The sequence below is a fragment of the Epinephelus moara genome, chromosome 1 (assembly GCF_006386435.1).
Source record: "Epinephelus moara isolate mb chromosome 1, YSFRI_EMoa_1.0, whole genome shotgun sequence".
NCBI lineage: Eukaryota > Metazoa > Chordata > Actinopteri > Perciformes > Serranidae > Epinephelus > Epinephelus moara.
In genome coordinates this window covers 46,560,097-46,582,104 of record NC_065506.1, presented here as the reverse complement: position 1 = coordinate 46,582,104, position 22,008 = coordinate 46,560,097, and the positions used below count along the sequence as shown (strand labels likewise).

The following is a 22,008-nucleotide window of genomic DNA, read 5'->3' as shown; positions in this document are numbered from 1 at the left end:
GCCATGACTCCTTCTATTCTGGCTCCCAATAACACAACAAGACAAACACATTTTAACACTCCTATGTAGCCTACAGCCCTGTGGGGGAGAGGCAGGTTTTGCCTTCAGCTTATAAACTGACGTCATTGTGACATCGGCCATCAAAGGGTCTATAACTTTTTCTTTAGGAATAGATGTGTATGGCAATAGGCCTGTCTGGTTCTCAGTGCGTCATGTGACCAAGATGGTGCTCCTGGAGGCTTGGACCTTTCTCTGTACTGATCCACAGATGAAGCTGATTACTACGTTCTCTGACTGAGGAGAGGACAGCAAACATGCATAATGGTTTTTACTCAAACTGTCAAAGCATACCTTTAACTCTGATGTCATATACTCAAAACACATGTATGACGTACATGTACACAGAGACAGAGTACAGCAGAGCCTTGTACCACAGCACACAGGCCTATCAGAGGTTGGGATCACAACAGTGTGTTGGCCTCAAGTAATAAATTAGATATTGTGCAATGTTCTGATTTTTAAATGCTTATTAGAAACAGATTGTGTTACAGCAGAACAGTCAGGCATCCTGATGTACCTTTTATTAGATCCCCTCAATATCATACTCACTGTAACTGTATATGACAACAATATTATTTATTTTACTTACAGTGTGTATGAGTGTGTTTCATTTTCACACCATGCCAGAATAATGAAAATGGTAATAAGAATTTCTATTATGTGTTATTGCTCATAAATTCAAACCAGATCTCCTCTGGACTTACTGGAATGATGGCTCCACATACGCCAACAGGTTCGTGTTTGGTTAAACACACAAAGTTTTCATCTGTAAAAGAGAGAGAGAAGAAACAGCACGATCAGTTTGATCCACTTTACTCTAGGTGGGGGGGTTTATTCAAGCACTGCCAATACTACTTTTTAAAAATTCTGTTATTGCTTCAAGGTACACTTAAATTTCAAGGCAATTGGAGGTCAAGTAGATGTTTGCACAAGTAAGATTGTTCGGTTAGTTTCAAAGTTAAAACATGAAGTTCAACCATCTGCTTTCACATAACTGACGTCTCATGCTGAGAGAGAAATTTGATGTGAGATGTTTGAAAACATCAAACTTCAACACCAGTTGTGTCTTCTGTTAAAGGTCCAGTGTGCAGGGTTAAGAAGGATATATTGGTAGAAATGGAATATATAATAATGAGTATGATTTCTTTAGTGTATGATCACCTGAAAATAAGAATTGTTATCATTATGTTTTATCTTAGAATGAGCCGTTTGTATCTACATAGTGAGCGGGTCCTCGTCCATGGAGCTGGCCATGTTGCACCACTATGTTTCTACAGGAGCCCAGAACAGACAAACCAAACACTGGCTCTGGATAGGGCCATTTGCGTCTGCCGACTTAGTTAGCAGCCCCTCCGCAACGAGCAGTGTCAGAGAAACAGATTTTTTTTGACGTGAAACTGTTTTATTCAGTATTTATACTGATTTAAATCACCAGGGGTCTCATTCATAAAACAATCAATAGGATCCATACTACAGAAAAAAGCCAAAAATGGTGTGTGCCAAAATATATTTCATAACTTTAACAATCAGGCTCCCACCTCACCATCTGTGTTGCCAATTACCCGTCCCCAAAATGTTCATGAGCATGGGTCAAAGTTTCTCCCATCACCTTTTGCATGGGTAGCAGCGTACGCCTCTTTTAGGCCTTGTTTTGTGCGTACGCAGTGTTTGTAAATGAGACCCCAGGTCTATTTGTTTGAGACCACACGTTACTGAGCAGGTGCTGGGTTAGTGGCCCAGCTGCAACGTGCCACTGATATCGTATCGTCAAACAGTGCCAAGTGTCGATTTATTTTATTATATAAATTATTCATATTACAAATACAAATTAAACTTTGGGTAGCCTACTGTAGATGCATTTTGCTGCTGCAAAAAAATGGCTGAAGTGAGATGAACAGACTGAAATCTTACTTTAAAACTCACAGACTTTATCTTATTAGATAAAACAAAGTTTGTGGTGACAAAGTTTTCCTTTGAGGACACGATTTACAGTTGAAAAAAAGTAATAAATCGTTATATATTTTATTCAAAACAACAACTGTGCCGCATTAATCCTAACCCACATCAATGTCATGTTTCAGTTTCCCTTACATTGTGCTCTTTAACTTTCTAATTCAAAGTGCAACACTTCTATTGTACTGTTAAGCCGTTTATACATCAATCCTTTAACAATGTCCCACCAGCACTAACAATGAGATCAACACTCCTACAGAGGTACTCTACATGGATGTGTCAGCAGATAACTGGTCAAACCTGGCCTCCCAGTCTGCACGCTGACCTTCTCCAGTTTCCCGTGTGACTGATCACAGACTGGGAGACTCCCATCTCCAGCTGCCTTTATCTTTGAGTCACTGGCTGAGTTCATGTTCAATCACAGCTAACTGAAGGTTAAATGCATCAAAGTCAGTGGGGAACGTCCTCGTACGTCTTGGGGGAAGCGGCTGTCAGTGTGTAACACAAGATTCAAACGGACAGCCTGAGGGCGACTGTGGCTCTGAGAGACTAACACCAAACTGACGGAGAGAATATTCTACTGTTCTGATGGACTTTAAATACACAGGGGTTAAAGAAGTATTTAGATCTATTAAGGTACTTAAATCATTACAATATAATTCCTTTTTTTATTAGTGTGATCTTTAGAAAATCTAAAGTAGAAGAAGTCATTAGGTGTGTTCTATGTTGCTGTTTGTCAAATACTGAAGCTTTGTCACGCCCCTTGGTGACACACAGGGCACCCTTTAGGGTCTCTCTGTGATGCGCAGCTGAAGTTATGATGTTCGGATTTTCTCTTTCTTTATATGTACATCGGCAGAGGTCTCTTCCTCTCCAAAAACAAACAATTTAAAGCAGTGAAAACACTGAATAAAACAGTTTCGTGTTAGAAAATTAATGTCTCTAGGATGCAGTGAGGCTCGTCAGAGTTTAGCCACCAGACGGTCACAATCATAAATTGACTTCCCGTCAAATCTATGGCACAAACTTTCAGGAGATTTTTTACCAGAGCCAATTATCCTCAGAGGTCTCTTCCTCTCTCAAACAAAGTGACCTGGTGATTTAAACCAGTATACACACTGAATAAAGCAGCAGCAATAGCTGTTTTTTGGACGCTGCTCGTTACAGAGGGGCTTCTAACTACTGACAGGAAAAACCCAGACAGCGGGTGGCCCTATCAGAGCTTGTGTTTGATTTGTCCATTCCATAGAAACATGGCGGTGCAACATGTTGTACCCTGTGGAGGCAGACCTGCTCCCTATGTAGATATAAACAGCTCATTCTAAGGTTACAGAAACACAACAATTCTTATTTTCAGGTGATCATACATCTGCCAGTATATCCCCCTAAATCCTAAACACTGGACCTGTCAGCAGCCTTGGGAAACTAACTTGAGAAATCTCTAAGTTAGGATGGTTTTGTAACAGCTGAATTCCTATCCTAGGATAAGATAAGATTCTTTCCTAAATGAAGAAGGGAAACATGTTTCTGTAATACCAAAAATCCTGAATGTCATCCCAAACTGAGATAAGATAAGATTTAAAACTTAAATTTCTGTAACGAGGCCTCCTGCATCTTTGCTTGGTTTTTAACTCTTGGACTTTCTATTTGTGTAATTTCATGTCCTGATTTTCATAATATCAGATAAAGTAAACTCTCCTGGTGTATTCCTCATGATGACACGGCTGATCTTTGAAGGTGAGCTGTCTCCCTACACACACAAACATCATGCAGCTGGGCCGACCTGGGAAAGTCAAGAAGCTTATGTCAAATTTGTCATTTTCAGTCAAATAAAAACTGAAAGCAGCCGAGCAAACACTTATTATGTCTGCAGTGTCACTCAGATAATTCCGATGCTGGGAATGAATGAAATGAAAAGTGAAAATGTTTCCTATCTATCTTTGGCAGTGTCTGGGAATGCAGGTGCTTTTGGTTTCATCCGTGTGTTTCTTTCTCTCTCTGAGTTATTTATAACGGTGCTAACTGGAAATGAGCTGTTACATGTGACTGTATTCAGGCTCTTACTTTAAACTTACAAGAGACAAACTTGTCCAGCATCTTTAATTATCAGTGAGTTGTCCCGACTTATTCAGAAAACATGGCTTCATCTGCATCCAATGAAAGTAGCAGTCCATACAGTAGCTCCACCACTGAATCATGTTTACAAAATTCCAGTCTCTATTCACAGCTCGTGTGTGGCCTGCGACTGTTTTCTTATCAAACTACGACTCGGTTATGTGTCTCGTCTTGATGACTGGTCATGAAACTGCTCCAGTGTGTCTGCCGGCTCGGCGAGGCGTTGAGCCAACACTGATTGTTAATCCTCACACACACTGTTGCACCTCACTGATTACTATCTCAGCCTCTTCCTCTTCCTTTTGTCCCGCCGTGCCTCACATCTCTCACCACTCTATTGGGATCTAATCGGGAGGAAAAGGCGAGCATGTTTTGTCTATGTGCTGTCCCGCAGAGGCAGAGGAGACGCAAAGTAGGATCTGACAGGAGGGGGAAGTATTAAGAGGCTGGATGAGATACCACCCAGGGCTGAGGACAATCCTGAGTCAGGACAAGTCACTTGCACTTTGGGTCATTAACTTGTTTCCTAACGGTGCGCTGGTCACGGAGCGACTGATGAGGCATAAAAATAAGTTCCCCATGTGTCTAGTGCACACTGGAAACTCATCCATGGCCCCTATTAATTATCTTGTGCACACTTTTGTTTTTATTTATTTATTGATGTATACTCATTTAACATTGTTTTATATGGAGCTCATAAAGGAAACGAAATACTTACATGTATGAGTGCAACCCAATCGCCAGAAAAAACATTGTACTTTTCTGCAAACCACAGATACATTAAATTTACACATGGAATCTTAATGTTTTTTCATGTTTCAGAAATTATGTGGTTAACGAGTGGTTAGGTTTAGGCACCAAAAAAAACCACTTGGTAATGGTTAGGAAAACATCACGTTTTGGCTTAAAATACCCACTTCTGGTGGCACAATGCCAGCTGGACATGCAGCAATGTCTTGACAAAAAACAACCGCTTTTCATGGCACTATCATGACAGAAAGAGCACTGATGTCTTGACAAAGACAGACGCTTTTTATGGCACTTTCCTGACAGAAAAAGCAGTGATGTCTCTGTAAAAGCACCAACTTTTGGTGGCACTATCCCAACTGGAAACGAATCAATGTCTTGGTAAAAAAAACTATCACTTTTAATGGTACTTTCCCGGCAGGAAAAGCAGCGATGTTTTGGTTAAAAAAACAACCTCTATCATGGCAAGTGCAGCGATGACAAAAAAAACCAACAACTTTTGATGTCACTATCCTGACTGGAAACGCTGTGCTGTCTTGGGAAAATGCAACTGCTTTTCATGGCACTATCCCAACAGAAAAAGCAGTGACGTCTCTGTAATAGCACCAACATTTGGTGGCACTATCCCAACTGGAAACACGTCAATGGTAAAAAACAATCACTTTTTATGGCACTTTCCCGGCAGGAAAAGCAGCGATGTTTTGGTACAAAAAAAAACAACCTCTTTTTGTGGCACTGTCATGGCAGGAAGTGCAGCGATGACAAAAACACAACAACTTTTGATGTCACCATCCTGACTGGAAATGCTGTGATGTCTTGGTAAAACACAACTGCTTTTTGTGGCAGTATCATGGCAGGAAGCACAGTTATGTCTCGACAAAAAACAACTGCTTTTTGTGGCACTTTCCCAGCTGGAAATGCTGCACTATCTCAAGAAAATAAAACAACTGCTTTTCATGGCACTTTTTGTGGGGAAAAACAAAAAAACAAAAACAGCATCAGATTACTATAAACACCACATTTGGTGCCTAAAAAAATGCTTGTAAAACAGTGCCCGGTTTCTAAATCACAACCTCCACCTCCAGATGATGAAGTCAGCTCATATACTACATCACTTTAAAAATGTTAATATGAAATGTACAAATGTAATGTATTCGCGGTTTGCAGAAACATACAATGGCAACGTTTCCTTCAAGTCTATTTTCCTCATATTTACAGTGATTGTGTACTGAACTCTGAGTGCTGCCAGGTGACCAACACAGCAATAGTCTTTAGGTGTTTGGTGTTGCTGTGTGGTTGTCTTTGCAGTCTGTTTGTGTATTTCATGGAGCACCTCAAGTCCCAAAAGGTTATATTCTTATGTGTACAAGATAATTAACTTGTGTGCACAAAATAAAATAAATTCCCTTTTGGGGAATTATTGGGCTCTGCATTATTGTTTTTAATAATGACTGCATGTAGAAGTTTTTTCCCTCCTTATTATCACATTGTTCAAACCCTCACTGACACCACACACACAGACCTTTGTTGGCCATGATGGTTTCCTTTGTTGAACTCCTGACTGTTAGAATAAGATGACACACACACTCACCTACAGGCAGACTCTTTCCATGGATCTTGTCGGTCCAGCCTGCGTAGTAACGAAGCGTTTTGATGCTGCCGTCCAGGTCAATGAAGAAGGACTGCAGGAAAGGCTTCCCTGTGTCCAGAGTCTCCAGCGTCTGAACAATCAGGAAAAACTAGCATCACTGTCCAATTGTGTCGTACATTTGGCTGAAATCTTGGCAAAGTTGTAACTGCTCTAAAGAAATGTGATTTGTCACTGTAACTTCAAATGACGCAAGAAAACAGACCAATTATGTATTTATAGTACAAGTATATTTAATTTGTTTTCAGGACATTTCCAACCATGTTTGTAGCAACTAAACAGGGTATTCTTAACAAGAACTCGGGACGTGTCCAGCTGTGTTTGTGGCGACAAAATGGTATCTTTTAACAAGAGTTTGGGACATTTCCAGCCCTGTTTGTGGCAACAAACTGGGTATTTTAAGCCAAAACATGATTTTTTCCTTACCTTGTTGTTTTTGTACTTAAACCTAACCAGTTTAATCACAGCATTATCACAAAATAAAATTCAAATATTAAGTTCCATCATATCCACAATACATGAAACGTGTAAATGTTACATATCCATGGTTTGCAGAAACATACAATGGCAACATTTACACTGGAGGTTGGGTTGGTTGATCCCACTTTAAGATCGACTTTCTGCTTCCACTATGTCCTCCTGTTCTTTATCTGAACACAGTTTTCCAGTGAAATGAGGGATGATTTGCATCATTTCACCCAATTTCTGTTTAACCTCCAAATAAAGTGATTTGGAGAATCTGGATACACCTTGTTTGTATAATTACTTGGCAACAGCAACGTTATCACAACTGATTAAATTGTTGTACAACACCGACCAAGTTCATAATCCATTTATAAATAATTATAATCCCTTTTAACTTGCAGGCATCTTCCTGCATAGTGCAGGTTGCCCAGAAATGTTCTGCCAGCTACAAACTGTTTTATTTGTGTTGTATAATGAGGGTCAGAATTCAGCACTGGTACCCAATGGTTCCTGTTTATGGTACTTGACCCTCTCTGTAATAATAAAAAAACAAAAAACAGTTTCAGTTGCAAAAACTAAACGCAAGCTCCTCAGTATAAACATTGTTATTCATTTAAAGGTGTTAAAAATCACTGACTCTGGCATCATAAGTGATAAAGCACCATTCCGAATAAGTTATCAGTAACGTACAGAAACATTGTGCTGCTATAATGCCGGTGGTGTAGTGGAGGGTTTACGCAGGTATACAGGGTATGCCTACCTATTAGCCAAAAAGCCACTGGAATATATAGATGAGTGTACCCACTTCCTGCTTGGTAACCTACCCATCTACCTGGCGGTTCAGCCACTTCATCAACGACCACTACACAACTGTTAGGTCAGGTTTGGGTGGTTGATTAAGACATATTTTGGCAGGTTGGGCGGTGTGGATTGGCTCTCGTAATGAGCCAGGTTGGTGCGGGTATTAAAAATCTCTGCATCTCTCATGCATCACTACTGCCCAGTTTTGTAGTTTGCATTACAAATATTACAGCAAGTTTTGTCTGTGGTAAGTTTGAGAAAGTGTAATGTGTGTCGCTTTTGGTCCGCTATTGCCCTGACTCACTTTAACTTGAAAAAGCTGCAGTGACGTTGGTGACGTTTTCTCACTCTCTCTTTCTCTGTATATTTAAGGGCCTGTCCCATTTCTACTTCTTAAATCTTCCACTTGGTATTGAGTCCTCGTTTGTGAGATAACCCTTGATGAGGGGAAGTGAGAAATATTAGGGTAGAGATCTTTCCCTAAGAAATGGGACACCACTTCATGCAAATCGGTGTGGCCGACGTGCAGGCATAGGTCACACATAGTAGCGACGCAATGAAAATGCCGGCTCCAGCGCTTGTGTTGTGGCGTGTGCTATGTTTATTCTTCTCCGTATGATTGATCAACAGAGGAGAAATGCTGAAAACAGGAGGCGCCTATGACGTCTTCTAGTTCTGATCGATTTTGTTCGGGTAAGTTGATTTGTTTAAATATTTTGACGCTGTGTTCAACAGAGTTGCTGATGAGTTTACACTAGTCCAACCATCTGTTGTTTGTATAGCCTACATTCCAATCGTACAGTAACAAATTGTTTCCCAAAACTTGCCGAAGTTGCTGACTTTGCAAGGTGTTCTGGGAAATTTCATCTTCAACTTCGTTGAAAGTGTGGGTCAGGGTTCCCTTGGAATCTAGGGCGGGTTTTAAGTGTTGGAAACCACTTCTACTACCTCAATTCTGTTTTGGGACACCACTAGTCTAAACATGAACGCGCACAACCAAGTGCTAGTGGGTATTTCTAGGGGAAGTGTAGGCAGACAGGCAGTGCTACAGCAAGTACCCTCTGCCTTAACATTTTAGGTACTAGATACTCAAACGGTAGATTGATTACACGGGAAGGTTAGTGTAAGGAGGTGATGGGATTGTTACCTGGAAACATTAAAAAGGTGCAGCAAGCGTTTTTTTTTACAAGTGGCATTCAACTTTGCCTTGTGTTTTGCAACCTGCAAAACGCTGTCTGTGTGATTGTGGCCTTAAAAGACACAAAACCTCCAAAAGGTCTGAGTGTCTTGCTCCTGTGTGGAAGAGGAGGTGGGGCCCTTTGCATGTCTGTGCCCAGAGACCCCTTCTCTCATAATCTGCCCATGGGTGGTGCTGATGTAATGCAGTTGGTACCCTTAAAAGTACCAAGTTCATTACCCCACTTAATGTTTAATATACCAGCAATTTAATACACAATAATAATTATTATAATATTACTGTAGTAGTGGTGAATTAATCTAGGGAGACAAAGACAGCAAGTGCATTAGACTGAAATATGTGGAGGGGTGGTGCAGTGGGACGTCAAACGGTGTACAGTGCCTTGATAAAGACATGGCTTTGAGCCAAATGTGTAAAACTGAGTGTATAATCGATTACGTTAATGCTTAATAATGATCATGTATGAATCTGTCAGACATGATTAACATGGTATGACGTACCAACATCTACACAGAGTTTACTGGAGTTACTTGTGTTTGATTTTAAAAGGGAAAAGAAGAAGACGTGGGGCTCTGCAGCTCGAGCAGATCCTGAAACCACAGAACCACTCTACTGTACCTTTAAATGGTCTGAATCTGGTCTTTATTTCCCCAAACATAGCTGGGAATTTAGTGTAATTAGCCATACCCTGCACACTACCACTCCAGAGCATGTTTGCAATTAGCAGTCACATGCAATCTGGTATTATTACTTCACTCACATCTGTAAGGGTTCATTTGCAGATCTAAGTCTTAATGCAAGCTGGCAGCCAAACAGAGTGAACAGGCACAGCAACAGGGATTTCAGTCCAAACAATATCTGAAGGAGAGGCAGAGTAACATCCAGCAATCATTACGGAGAGAAAAAAGAGACCGGGGTGGGGTCACAGTGTGATGTCATGCAGTAATATACTGTAGGCCAGTCCCTGATATGAAGGAGTCAACATCGTGACAGCACATGGACATTTTTCAGCTGCAGGGAAATCCCACAAGTTTGTTGCTTATGAAACAGCACTTGCTTCCATAATTGAGATCTGTTGTTATGAATAATATCTGAGCCACAAGCAAAAAGAAACTGTTGTTCTTGTTCAGCTGAAACAGATTCGGAGCACGTAGTGTTAGTTAGCTGTGTGCTGATCATTGAGGCGATATCTGTTTTTTACTGATCTGACACTGACTTAATGTGTAAACATGAAGGGAAAGAAAAGATTCAGCAAAGGGTAAATGTGTTGGTTAAGAGGTGGAGAGTGATTTAGCACATTTACTAAGATACTGCAAGTAACTACGTAAGCTACACTACTAATGTTCTTGTACTTTACTGGAGTATTCCCATCTTATGCTATGTACTCTCCTCCGAGAATCGCCACCTCAACATGGTGGAGGGGTTTGCGTGACCCTGTGAACCTGGGAGCTGTGTTTTCGAGGCTAATAGTTGCTGGTAGGGTCTCTGAAGGTGAAGTGGTCCCAGAGGAGGGGCCAGTCTAAGAGCCGATTCAAGAAGACCCTGATGACACGGACTATTCAGACTTTGAGCACCTTGCCTGGAGCCAGACCTCAGGGGGAGATCGCCAGTGGATTGTGTGCCGGGTGGCAGGCAGGAGTGGGGTTCTGGACGTGCTGATCCCTGGTGTCGCGGATACTATGTACTTTTTATCTAGTTACTCTAGTTATTATACTTAATTGGCAGAAAAAGATTTAAAAAAAATCTTTAACAACCATAAAATATGATGCATTGTGATAGAGTAAAATAAACTACTCAGCAGTAGATAAAATACCTACAACCATCCCACCTAGAGCAGATAGAACATCACAGTTTGAGCTGCAATGACTAAATGATTAGTTGTCAACTATTAAATCAATCACCAACTAATTTGATAATAAATTAATTGGCCGTCGTAATAATAAGTAAGTAAGAAATAATAAGTAATCTTTTATGGAAAAAGTCCAAATTCTTTGATGCCAGCTCTTATAGGTGAATATTTTCTGGTTTCTTTCCTCCTCTATTACAGTATACTGTATATTTGTGCTGTGGACAACACAAGACATTTGAGGACGCCATTTTGGTTTTTTAGAAGCACTGATCGACATTTTTCACATTTTTCTGCCAAACAACATTTGATTAATCAGTTTGAGTAATTTTTAAAGAAAAGAAAGTCAAAATTTGCTAATTCTGGCTTCTTAAATGCGCATATCATCCAGTTTCTTCACTCTTTTATGACTGTATATCTTTGTGTTTTGGACAAAACAGGACATTTGAGGACGTCATGTCGGGCTTTGGGACACACTGATGGACATTTTTCACCATTTTCTGCCATTTTGTAGACCAAACAACATTTGATTAATCGGTCTGAGTAATTTTTAAGGGGGAAAAAAAGTCCAAATTCTTTGATTCCAGCTTGTTAAATAAGAATATTATCTGGTTTCTTTACTCCTCTGTGACAGCTGACTAAATATCTCTGGGCTGTGGACAAAACAAGACATTGGAGGACATCGTCTTGGGCTTTGAGAAACACATATCCACATTTTTCACCATTTTCTGACATTGAATTGAATCAGCTTATGGATTAATAGAGAAAATGATCAGCAGATTAATCAACAATGAAAATACTTAGTTGCAGCCCTAAGTATAATGATGACAGGTCATGCATCAATAATAATAATCAAAAAATATAATGTATTTATGGCCACTCTGCTGCAAAATGAGCAGATACTTTTCAACCTTTAAGTACATTTAATTTACTTAAATATAGAATTCAAATACTTTTGAAATCAGTGAGCATGTTATCTTTCTGTAGTGATTAACAGTAATGTTTTCACTATAGTCAGATCATAATATTTCATGTATCCTGTAATATTGCAGGATTCTCTTAATAATATGCGGTTTGATGTAAACTGAATGTCTCCATCGCTCCCTGATTACTTTTAATTAAGTTAATTTTCTTATAGATGATTCAGCTGAACGACAGGATGACACACTTAGTAACGCATATTCAGTTTTAATTAAAATCCATCTGTAATTCTTCAGCTGTGTAGGTCCATCGTAGTTTCAAACAGAAACCAAGCACTACTTTAAATGTGAAAGTGAAATGGTCGCAGTTTGTGCGTCAAAACTATTCAAAAAAGTCACGTCGCATTAACAGCAGCAGTCTGCAGGAAACATGACGTCACTTTAGCCCAACATAAAGAAAAGTAGTGTGAATGAACCCACCGCCAGCAGGACCCGGTCTCTCTCCATCAGGTCAGCCAGCTTGTGCAGCAGCCTCCCGCGGCTGGACGCGTCCATCCTCCGCCACGGAGAGCCTCTCTGCCCGGCCGCCTTGGCTGCCTGCACCGCTTTATCCACATCTTCCTGCACAGAGACATAAGCAGAGTAAAGCAGAGTAATACAGAGTAAAGCAGGGCGATGTCACGACACAAAGGCTCTGCTGTACTGTAAAAACAACGGGCTGTGCGCACAACACATACCTACAGACTGACTTTAATTTTCAGGGCCAGGTTCCAATAAGTAATTACATTTACTTCCCACTTTACTTTCATTTATTAAACGGTAAAAAGAGGTATATAACTGCATTGTCAAAGCTATTTTGTGGATATAAAACGCTAAAGTGTAGATTAATTATATACCGAATTTTCTAAAAGGTTCTTATCTATTTGATCAGGCTCTGATGTCATGCTGGATTTTATAGGTATTCTTCTGACAAAGCCAAAAAACTTAAATTATCAGATATTGAAATGTAGTTTGGCAAAAAGATTCTCCCCATTGATTCAGAGCCAAAGGAGCTGCACTGCATTAGGCAAAAGTTCGTAGGCCATTTGATTGGGTTGTAAAGTCATGCTGAATTTCAAAGACAATCTTCTGACAAACTCCAAAAACCTTAAATTAACAGATATTTGAATGAAGTTTGGCATGGCAGATATACCATGTTTGGCAAAAGGTTCTTATCTATTTGATCAAGCTCTTATGTCACGCTTGATTTGAGAGACATTCCTGTGACAAACCCCAAAACCTTAAATAAACAGATATATAAATTAAATTTGGCAAAGAATCTTCCCCATTGATTCAGAACCAAAGCAGATATACAGAATTAGGCAAAAGTTCTTATCTATTTGATCAAGTTGTAATGTCATGCTGAATTTCAAAGATATTCCTCTGACAAACCCAAAAATCTTAAATTAACAGATATTTAAATGGAGTTTGGTATAAAGGTTTCCCCCACTGATGTAGAGCTAAAGCAGATACACAGAATTTGGCAAAAGGTTCTTATCTATTTGACCATGTTCTCATGTCAGGCTTGATTTTAGAGACATTCTTCTGACAAACTCAAAAACGTTAAATTAGCAGATATTTAAATGGAGTTTGGCATAAAGATGTTTCCTACTGATTTAGAGCCAAAGCAGTTGTAAAGAATTTGGCAAAACATTCTTATCTATTCAGTCAAGTTGTAATGTCATGCTGGATTTTAAAGGTATTCCTCGGACAAACCCAAAAAACAAATCTGGCAAAATGTTGGTTGGTTAAATCTTTTTAACCAACTTCTTATGTCAAGCTTGATTTCAGAGACATTTTTCTGACAAACTCAAAAATCTTAACAGATGTTGGAATGAAGTTTGGCAAAAAGACTTTTTGCTATTGATTTGGAGCAAAAACAGAAAACCAATGTTCATATAAGGTCCTTATCGTTCAGTGGTTCAGTACGTAGGCCTACACTAAGTTCAATTAATTATCATTATTATGTTATGTAATAAAATAAAGGCTGTAAGTGATGCATTCTTACTTTGTCTGCTTCTTCCACTTCACAGATTTTGACACCTGTTGCTGGGTTGAAAGTTGGAAACGTCCTTCCACTGCTGGATGTGTGCCATTCATTGTCAATAAAAATCTGTGGAAAGCAGAGTGTTTGCTTTGGTTTGTGCCTCAACTGACAATTTATTCAAAGTTAAAAAACACAGTGAGCATAAAAGCTTCCAACCCCACCTGCAGCAGCTGGTTTCTATGCAGAGCCTCCTTACCTTGGTGTGTCTGATCTCCTGGACTTTGACAGGCTGAGGAAAAGGCAAAGCTGGGATCCCTTCAGCCACTCCGTTCTCTGTCGTTCCGTTCTGTGCCATTCTGGGTCAGCAGTACAGTCCAGGGCCAGTCTGTCTGCTGCGACTACTCAACACTGCCGGCCCATCCTCTGGCTTTTTATAAGAATGTGGAGTTCCTCCCTCCACACACAGCAGCTGAGGAGAGCCCAACTCCGCCCCTCCACTCACCAGTGAAGGGCCCTTATCTGAGGGGATTCTTGTTCTTACAGCACCTTGGAAACATCCTGCAACATGTATCCTATTTATTACTAATGCTGTGTGAATGGTGTGGGGGAAGATGGCGGCCAAACGGCACGCCTACCTGCTGTTCTTATTTTCATAAGCAAGGCGTTGAGGAAGCAGCGAGCATTTCCAGTCATGATGAAGGTGGATAAATGCTGTCCAGTTTTATTTTCAGCGTGTATTAGCTGTGTGTGTGAACAAAGGGAGAGTCAAGAGTAAGAATTTCACACCTGAATTATTTGGCTGTGTCTCTCAGTAAAGGGAATGAAAGTAATGAGACTGAATTCATTCTGCTGCACAATATTTACATCGCAACACAGCAGCTTTGATCTGCTTCTGTCGGCCTATCTGGAGCGACTGCAGGCTGTTCGTCAACCGTGCAAAGGTGTTATGAGTTGTGATGTTCCTCGCAAAGTTGGTTTTTGCACCTGGGCCTGGTGAAGTTGAATGGAGTTGAACACATGCAAACAAATGCTTTTGTTCTTGAGGACAAAGCTGCTTGCTTGCTCCGGGCTTGCACTCATACACAGTCTGCTATTGTTTCCCCTTCATCGCTTCTTGTCACTCTTTATGTCAAAGTTTAATTAGGACAACGGGCTTTCGCAGGCTCATTTCTCACTTCAGCAACTTTCTAACACTTCATAATGAGCGAGAGAGACTCAAAGGGATTGCACGAAGGGGAGGAAGGGGGGGGGGGGCTTGGCAGGATGGTGGAGTCGGGAAACAATATGAGATGCAAAGCATGGGCCCAGACCCATGCAAATAAGCAGGAACCTGCACTGGAGGGGATGAGTCGATTGCTCAAACAGTTTGAGGGATTAATAGCGAGTGAAAGATCAACACGGCAACCAGAAATATTGTTCGGTTGAGCAACAAGTATTTATAGAACATCTAAAAGCAACTGTAGCTTTTATCAAATGTTACTCAGACAGGAGGAAATGGTGCGACGGCCTGTTGGGACTGATTATGTTGTGTTTTCCAAAATTCTGTGAAATGTTTCTGTGTTTTCTGGGATGTGTTTCTTTAAATGTTGTGTTCTGTGAAATGTAGTGTTTTGTCAAATGTTATGTTTTCTTAAATGTTGTAGTGTTTTCTTAAACATTGTGTTTTCCGAAATGTAGTGTTTGGTGACTTGTTTTTGTTTGTTGAAATGTTGTTTTCTTACATGTTGTAGTTGTTGTGTTAAATGTTGTTGTGTTTTGCTCCTCGGGGCCACCACAGTACAGTACACACATTAATCCACATGTTGTGTTTCTTCTGGCAGCAGGACGGTGTGTGTGGGACTGTGTCAAAATAAACTACAGTGTGTGTGTGTTCATGGTAATGAAGGAACGTGTCATCCAGTGCATTGGTGAGTGTTTTTAACAAAAACAGAAGCTCTATGGTGCAGAGGAAGAAGATATATCAGGCTCTGATACACACTAGGGATGTGAACAGTTAACCATTAATCAGTTACCCGCCAGCAACAGTCTTGACCGGTTACGCATGTCGGTCTGTGGGTGAATTCTGCTGCTCCTCAGTTTGTTGCACTGCGCAGCACCTGGATCTGGTAGAGGACAGACAGTTAGCCGCCTTAACAAAGATACTCTGCAACCCCTCCAAAAACAACTAAATAGTAACAATAATGGTATTATTAGGCAATGAAATACAAGTTTTATTTTTATTTTAGCTTTTGATTAATGACTTTACGCACAAGTTTATTTAAATTTCTGTTTATCCAGCTGTACAGTAACATCAGCAGCACTGCAGTGAAACTGGAGTGCGGTTGAGCACCAACAGAGAGAAAAGATTTCTGAGTTGCCAGATCTCATGAGAGGGGGTTACAGAGACAGGTCTCAAACAAAGTTAATTTCTCCTGATTCGTCATTCTGAAAAATGTCATTTTTGTGTCAGAATCTTGGGACGATATGTGACTTGTGAAAACTGGGTCCAATCTTTACTTCAGTGACTATATCAAGAAAGACTTGGTCACAATCTCTACTCACGTTCACCTTTCCCATTGGATTAAATAGTGGCACAGATACAGGAAATGAAACTAAAGTGGGTTTATCAGGGGTCTCTGGCATTAACATGTGTGATCATAGTGCTCACTGCCCGCCCTCTGGTCTCTATGGATTAGCCTTAGCTGCTCTGCACTGTGCAGAGGGGGCAGAGGGTATTTTGTGTGTGTGTGTGTGTGTGTGTGTGTGTATATATATCTCTATATATATATATACATATATATTGTAAATCTGTTTTGAAAGGTACTATATAAATCAAGTTGTTATTATTATTATCATCAATGTTACATAATTAATAAAAGTTATTTAAAAAAGAATGCATAAATGGTTCAAATGACGTTTGAAGTTTAAATGTAATAACGCATTACCTAATTTAATGCAGGTGTTTTTATTTCGAATGCTGTTTGAGATTTTGAGCCCAAAATTAGGAGTTAAAACATTTTGAGTCAAGAGTTTTCACATTAAATCTACAGCACTTTTTTTTTTTTTAGCTTTTCTGAAACCTACAAGGAACAGAAGGTTGTTATTTCAGTGGACAAGATGTGAAGAGTGGAGATCTGCTGTCTGACACTGCGGCGCAAATCAAATCTGACTTTTACTGAAGCAAATCTTTGCAAATTCCGCCTCTGTAGATCTGATGACATCGGCCATCGAGGACACAGTCACAGGTGGAGACAGGTGTGTGATCTCTCTGTGATCATGAATCTCTACTGTATAATATTCAGTCCTCCTCCAGCTGACTGAGCGTTAGCGGAGCGTCCTGTCGTGGGAAAGTGGAGCCTCTCCGTCCAGGCTTGGCTGCTCGGGCTAATTGGTGCTGCACACCTTTTAATGAAGGTCAAGTTTGCTCCCATCAGCAGGCTTCATGGCCAATTAGAATCTCTCCACAGATAGCTAATTGCAGTGTTATGTCTTTTGCTGAGAGCTTGTTATAGGTTAAATAAAATGTTACAGAAAAGACGCAGGGTCAGTTATCTCTCATTTCAGCTCCAATTCTCAATTTAGGAGGATGTACTGAAACCTGAGATAAAATAAATGGAAACTGAAGTGAGCTCTGTGCAAGCTGTGGTCGTAGCAGCAAATGAATACAGCACACTGAAGCAAATACAGGGTATTGTCAAAAAAAGTGCATGAGTGAAGAAACAGACCAAATCACAGTTTGTTTACAATAACTTGTGGGTAGAAAACCCTCGTGTCATGTACGTAAAATGAAACAGAGCTGAGCAAACGCTGCCTTGGTTAGTTTTTAGCTAGTTTTAAAAAAAAGGCCCACTTGAAAAAATCATTATCAGTTAATAAGTGTACTTTATATTTAGAATATTTTCACCGCTTTTGTCATCAGACAGCCTTTTCCAACACACAACTGAAGCCGTTATCTCAAAGCGACCTGACTCCACTGACAAAAACAGTCATTTTACCTCGCAGGACGTGAGAGGTGCTGGTCCACTGCTGCCTTTGATTGGTTAGTGTGTAAAGCAAAGTGGTTAAAATATTCCAAATACAGTGCACACTTAGGCCCAATCCCAATACCCCCCCTTGCCCACTACCCCTAGCCACTTCCCACTACCCCTTGGCTCTCGAAATGAAGCAACGAGGGGTAGGGGTTGAAATCTTTGCCTAGGAATTGGGACACCACTCACTACGTCACCGTATCGGTTACGTTCACGCATACGTAACTATTTTAAACAGGAAGCTGCGAGCCATCTACATTTCCAACCGACATCTACAATGGAGTCTCCAGTTGAGTTCATCCTACCTATCGCGTTTGCATTATTCATCATGCTTCGTTTGATGAACGACAGACGACAGGGGACTTCTGCTAGCTAGCTAGCTAACCAGCTAACATTACGAGGCAGCATAGTTATACTAGCTGGTGTGTTATCGTAATGTGAAAAGTCCGACAATTTTGCAGAACAGGACAGATGACAGACGCCAGATAGTGCGAGCTAGCTAGCTAGCTAACAAGCAACCTGACGACGGTAACGTTAGCAATGTATGAACTTTTTTCCCCGTCTCTTGCTCGGTGGTAGTCATGGCGACGTCTACCCCTCGCTGGCAAGTCAGCATCTGAAATCCTTCACTCTGAAGGGCTAGTGTCATACCCACTACCCCTTGTAATGCCCCCTACCCCTACATGCAAATAGGAATTGGGACACCACTACCCCTCGCGGGAACGCGCAAATGTAGGGGTAGGGCCAAGTGGTAGGGCTAAGGGGGGGTATTGGGACTGGCCCTTAAACTTATACTAATATTAAGTGGCTCTTTTCAGGAGGCTAAAATATGTTTTACTGTGGCATCAACCCACAGCAGTATATTGCTTTGCTTCCATGGTAGATTTTGTTTCTCAAAGACGTTAGCAAAGCAACACAGTACATAACATAAGCATGGCAGAAACATCAGATGTTGTATGTTACAGTTAGAGCTGAAAATGTAAATTAAGAAGATGTAAAAAAAAAGTTTGCCAATTTCACAGATCTCTGCAACTAAAATCAGTTGCAATTTTAAACATTTTGCAATTGGCTGAATATTCAGGGAGTCTACAGGTCTCAGACAGTTAAATTCAATGCTCTTTAAGACCCATTCAAGACACAGTTTAACCAAATTTAGGACAGATTTTTGGACAAATCATGTTTTACTTATTTAAGTGAGTTAGGTTATTCTATTTTTTGCCAACAGGTGCAAGTATTTAGTAAAAACACAGGATTATGTCCAGTGGTAGGTTTAAAGATTTGTAACATCAGAAAAGAATTTCATGAGAAAGACCATGACTCATTTTCACAAACAGGAATTAATAGATGGATAAATGAAATTAGATAAAAAATGTTTGTGGCAATTAAGACCTCACAAATTTAAGACCATTTAATGACTTTTAAGGCCTGATATTTATATAATTGAATTTAAGACAAATTTTTTAAGGACCTGCAGACACCTTGTAAATTAGTAGCTAAAGCAGATTGGACCCAAATGTGTCTCAGTACAATATTAAAAGAATGAAAATGTTATTCACATGAGGGACATAATTAGTTATTCCTGGAACAAATGATTAATTCAAAGGAGACAAATTATTTGAGGATGCAAATTACTATACTGTCGGTATAAAGGCATAACAATGCTTCAAATGATCATTTTTTTCAGAATGAATGAAAATCCCTACATTTAATTTGAAATACAGATTATTTTAGGATTAAAAGCTTGGTTACAGGTGAGGGACTGACTGCCTTCATGTCAAACAAAAAGCATCACTGAAGTTTAAATACTGCTCCGGTATCAGAGCTGACAATCTCTCAGATATGACCCGTCTCGTAGATAAAACACTTTCCCATGCCTGTCTGTTATTTGTGTGGACTTTCAGTGCTGCAGTTGGACACACACAGACAGAGCGTAAAAGAGAGAGAGGGGGGAGGGGAGAGAGAGAGAACAATTCAGATTGAAAAAGATGGACAGATAGAGAAAAGAGGGAGAGAAAGAAAAGGAACGAGGGAAGGAAGGAGAGTCTGAACCACTGAGATAACTTTGTCCAGGTGTTCAGAGCCAAACAAAGGCTCTTTTCAGGCCCTGATGAGAACACACTGCTCCTCCACTTGTTGCAAAATATACAGGAGAGATAAAAGAGCACAACTCAGGAAGAAGCTTATATTCTGTTACCGTACCAAAATATGGACCAGGGGAAGGCCTGCCCAATTATATGAGCCTCGCTGCTGCCAGTAAACAAGAGTATAAGCTGGGAGAGAAAAGAGCCGAGGTCAGAACTGTCAACGCTCACAATAAGTGAATTGTGTTACAGTTCAGTTGCATTTGTTTGAAAGTTATCCAGGATCAAAGTTTAGGATAATAAGAAGAAATCGTGGGTAAATAATGTGAGTGTTAACTGTTAACTAGAACCAAAGTGCTTGTTGTCTCACCCGAACCACAGATGGGACTCATCTGTGTGAATACCCCACGTCCTGCTCTCTGTACACCCGCCTTTCGGGCCACTGTTCGGGGAAGAAAAGCAGCCATGTCGCAGTAAAAAACAACCGCCTTTCGGGCCACTATCTGAGGAAGAAAAGCTGCCATGCCTCAGTAAAAAACAACCGCCTTTCGGGGCCACTATCCGAGGAAGAAAAGCAGCCATGTCTCAGTAATAAACAACCGCCTTTCGGGGCCACTATCCGAGGAAGAAAAGCAGCCATGTCTCAGTAAAAAACAACCGCCTTTCGGGGCCACTATCCGAGGAAGAAAAGCAGCCATGTCTCAGTAAGAAACAACCGCCTTTCGGGGCCACTATCCCAGGAAGAAAAGCAGCCATGTCTCAGTAAAAAACAACCGCCTTTCGGGGCCACTATCCCAGGAAGAAAAGCAGCCATGTCTCAGTAAAAAACAACCGCCTTTCAGGGCCACTATCCCAGGAAGAAAAGCAGCCATGTCTCAGTAAAAAACAACTGCTTTTCAAGCCACAAAATCAGCAGGAGAAGAAACAATGTCTGTAAAAAACAACAATTTTGCGGCCACTATCTCAGGAGGAAAAGCAGCCAAGTCTCTGTAAAAAACAACCACTTGTTGGGCCTCCATCCTGGGAAGAAAAGCAGCCACGTCTCAGTATACAACATCTGATTTCTGGGCTACTATACCAGGACGTTACCAAAAAAAACCCAATCACATTTCAGGCCACAATCCTGGTCAAAAACAAACAATATTGGATGTTGTAATTGATTGGTGTCAAGAAGGTTTTCGGTCACAATTGAACAACATGTTGCAGGAACTAAAAGTCGATCACTAGGACTGACGACTGTGGACATTGTCTCAGCTTTCTTTCTGGCACTATATTTACCCGGGGTTTCATCAGTGGTGCAGGCCTCGGCATCAACATCCATTCAACGCAGAGCTCTCTGTGGGCTCAGCTTGCAGAGGGATATGTGTCTGCCTGGCGGCCCTCTGTCATCTCTCCCTGCCTGAGCTGACAGAAGTGAGAGGACAGTCTTTTGATGTCAGGAAGAGATTCTTACTCCTGGCTGTTTCTCACCAATTCACATCAGTCCAGCCTCTTCCCCCGTCTGTTACGAGGAGTGAGAGAGCGCTTTGTATTTTCAGATCAGAGCAATTTGCAAATTCATTCAAGAACAGCGTCACACAAAAGGAGCTTAGATATAGAATCTCTCATCACTGTTTCTAATGGGCAGTAGATTAACTTTCCTACCTGATGGCTTCTAACTGCACAGCTGGGGAAAAGAGTCAAACATGCTTCTCTAGGAAACTGGCAGTTAATATCAAAGGTCTGTTTTACTGTGATACTGACAACCAGCTGCAGAGAGATCCTCACCTGTCACACTGGAGAGACCTCTGTGGACAAACATTTGATTTCTATGATAAAACATAACACAACAACATGAGGAAACCACCATCATTATGTACATTCACCAGCCAGTTTATTAGGTACACCTGTTCAACTGCTTGTTTACGCAAATAGCTAATCAGCCAATCACGTGGCAGCTCCTCAATACATTTAGTCATGTAGACATGGTGAAGACGAGCTGCTGAAGTTCAAATGGAGCATCAGAATGATGAAGAAAGGTGATTGAAGTGACTTTGAACGTGGCATGGTTGTTGGTGCCAGACGGGCTGGTCTGAGTATTTACTGGGATTTTCAGCACAACCATCTCTAGGGTTTACAGAGGATGGTCCCAAAAAGAGAAA

The 22,008-nt window shown here is 40.7% G+C and overlaps 1 protein-coding gene and 1 long non-coding RNA gene across 3 annotated transcripts in view; one reads left to right on the top strand and one right to left on the bottom strand.

Annotated features, from left to right (window-relative positions):
* aldh1a3 (aldehyde dehydrogenase 1 family, member A3) overlaps positions 1–14,199 on the bottom strand; it is a 25,563-nt gene extending 11,364 nt beyond the window's left edge. Inside the window, exons 1-5 of the mRNA XM_050052761.1 lie at positions 14,036–14,199; positions 13,801–13,905; positions 12,234–12,374; positions 6,467–6,596; positions 765–826 (exon numbers count right to left, since the gene is read on the bottom strand). Coding sequence (XP_049908718.1) covers positions 765–826; positions 6,467–6,596; positions 12,234–12,374; positions 13,801–13,905; positions 14,036–14,134 — 537 coding nt within the window. The 5' untranslated portion in view covers positions 14,135–14,199. The remainder of the gene's footprint in view (positions 1–764; positions 827–6,466; positions 6,597–12,233; positions 12,375–13,800; positions 13,906–14,035) is intronic.
* The window catches only part of LOC126395578 (uncharacterized), a 280,183-nt gene that overhangs the window by 114,400 nt on the left and 143,775 nt on the right, over positions 1–22,008 (top strand). The window lies entirely within an intron of this gene.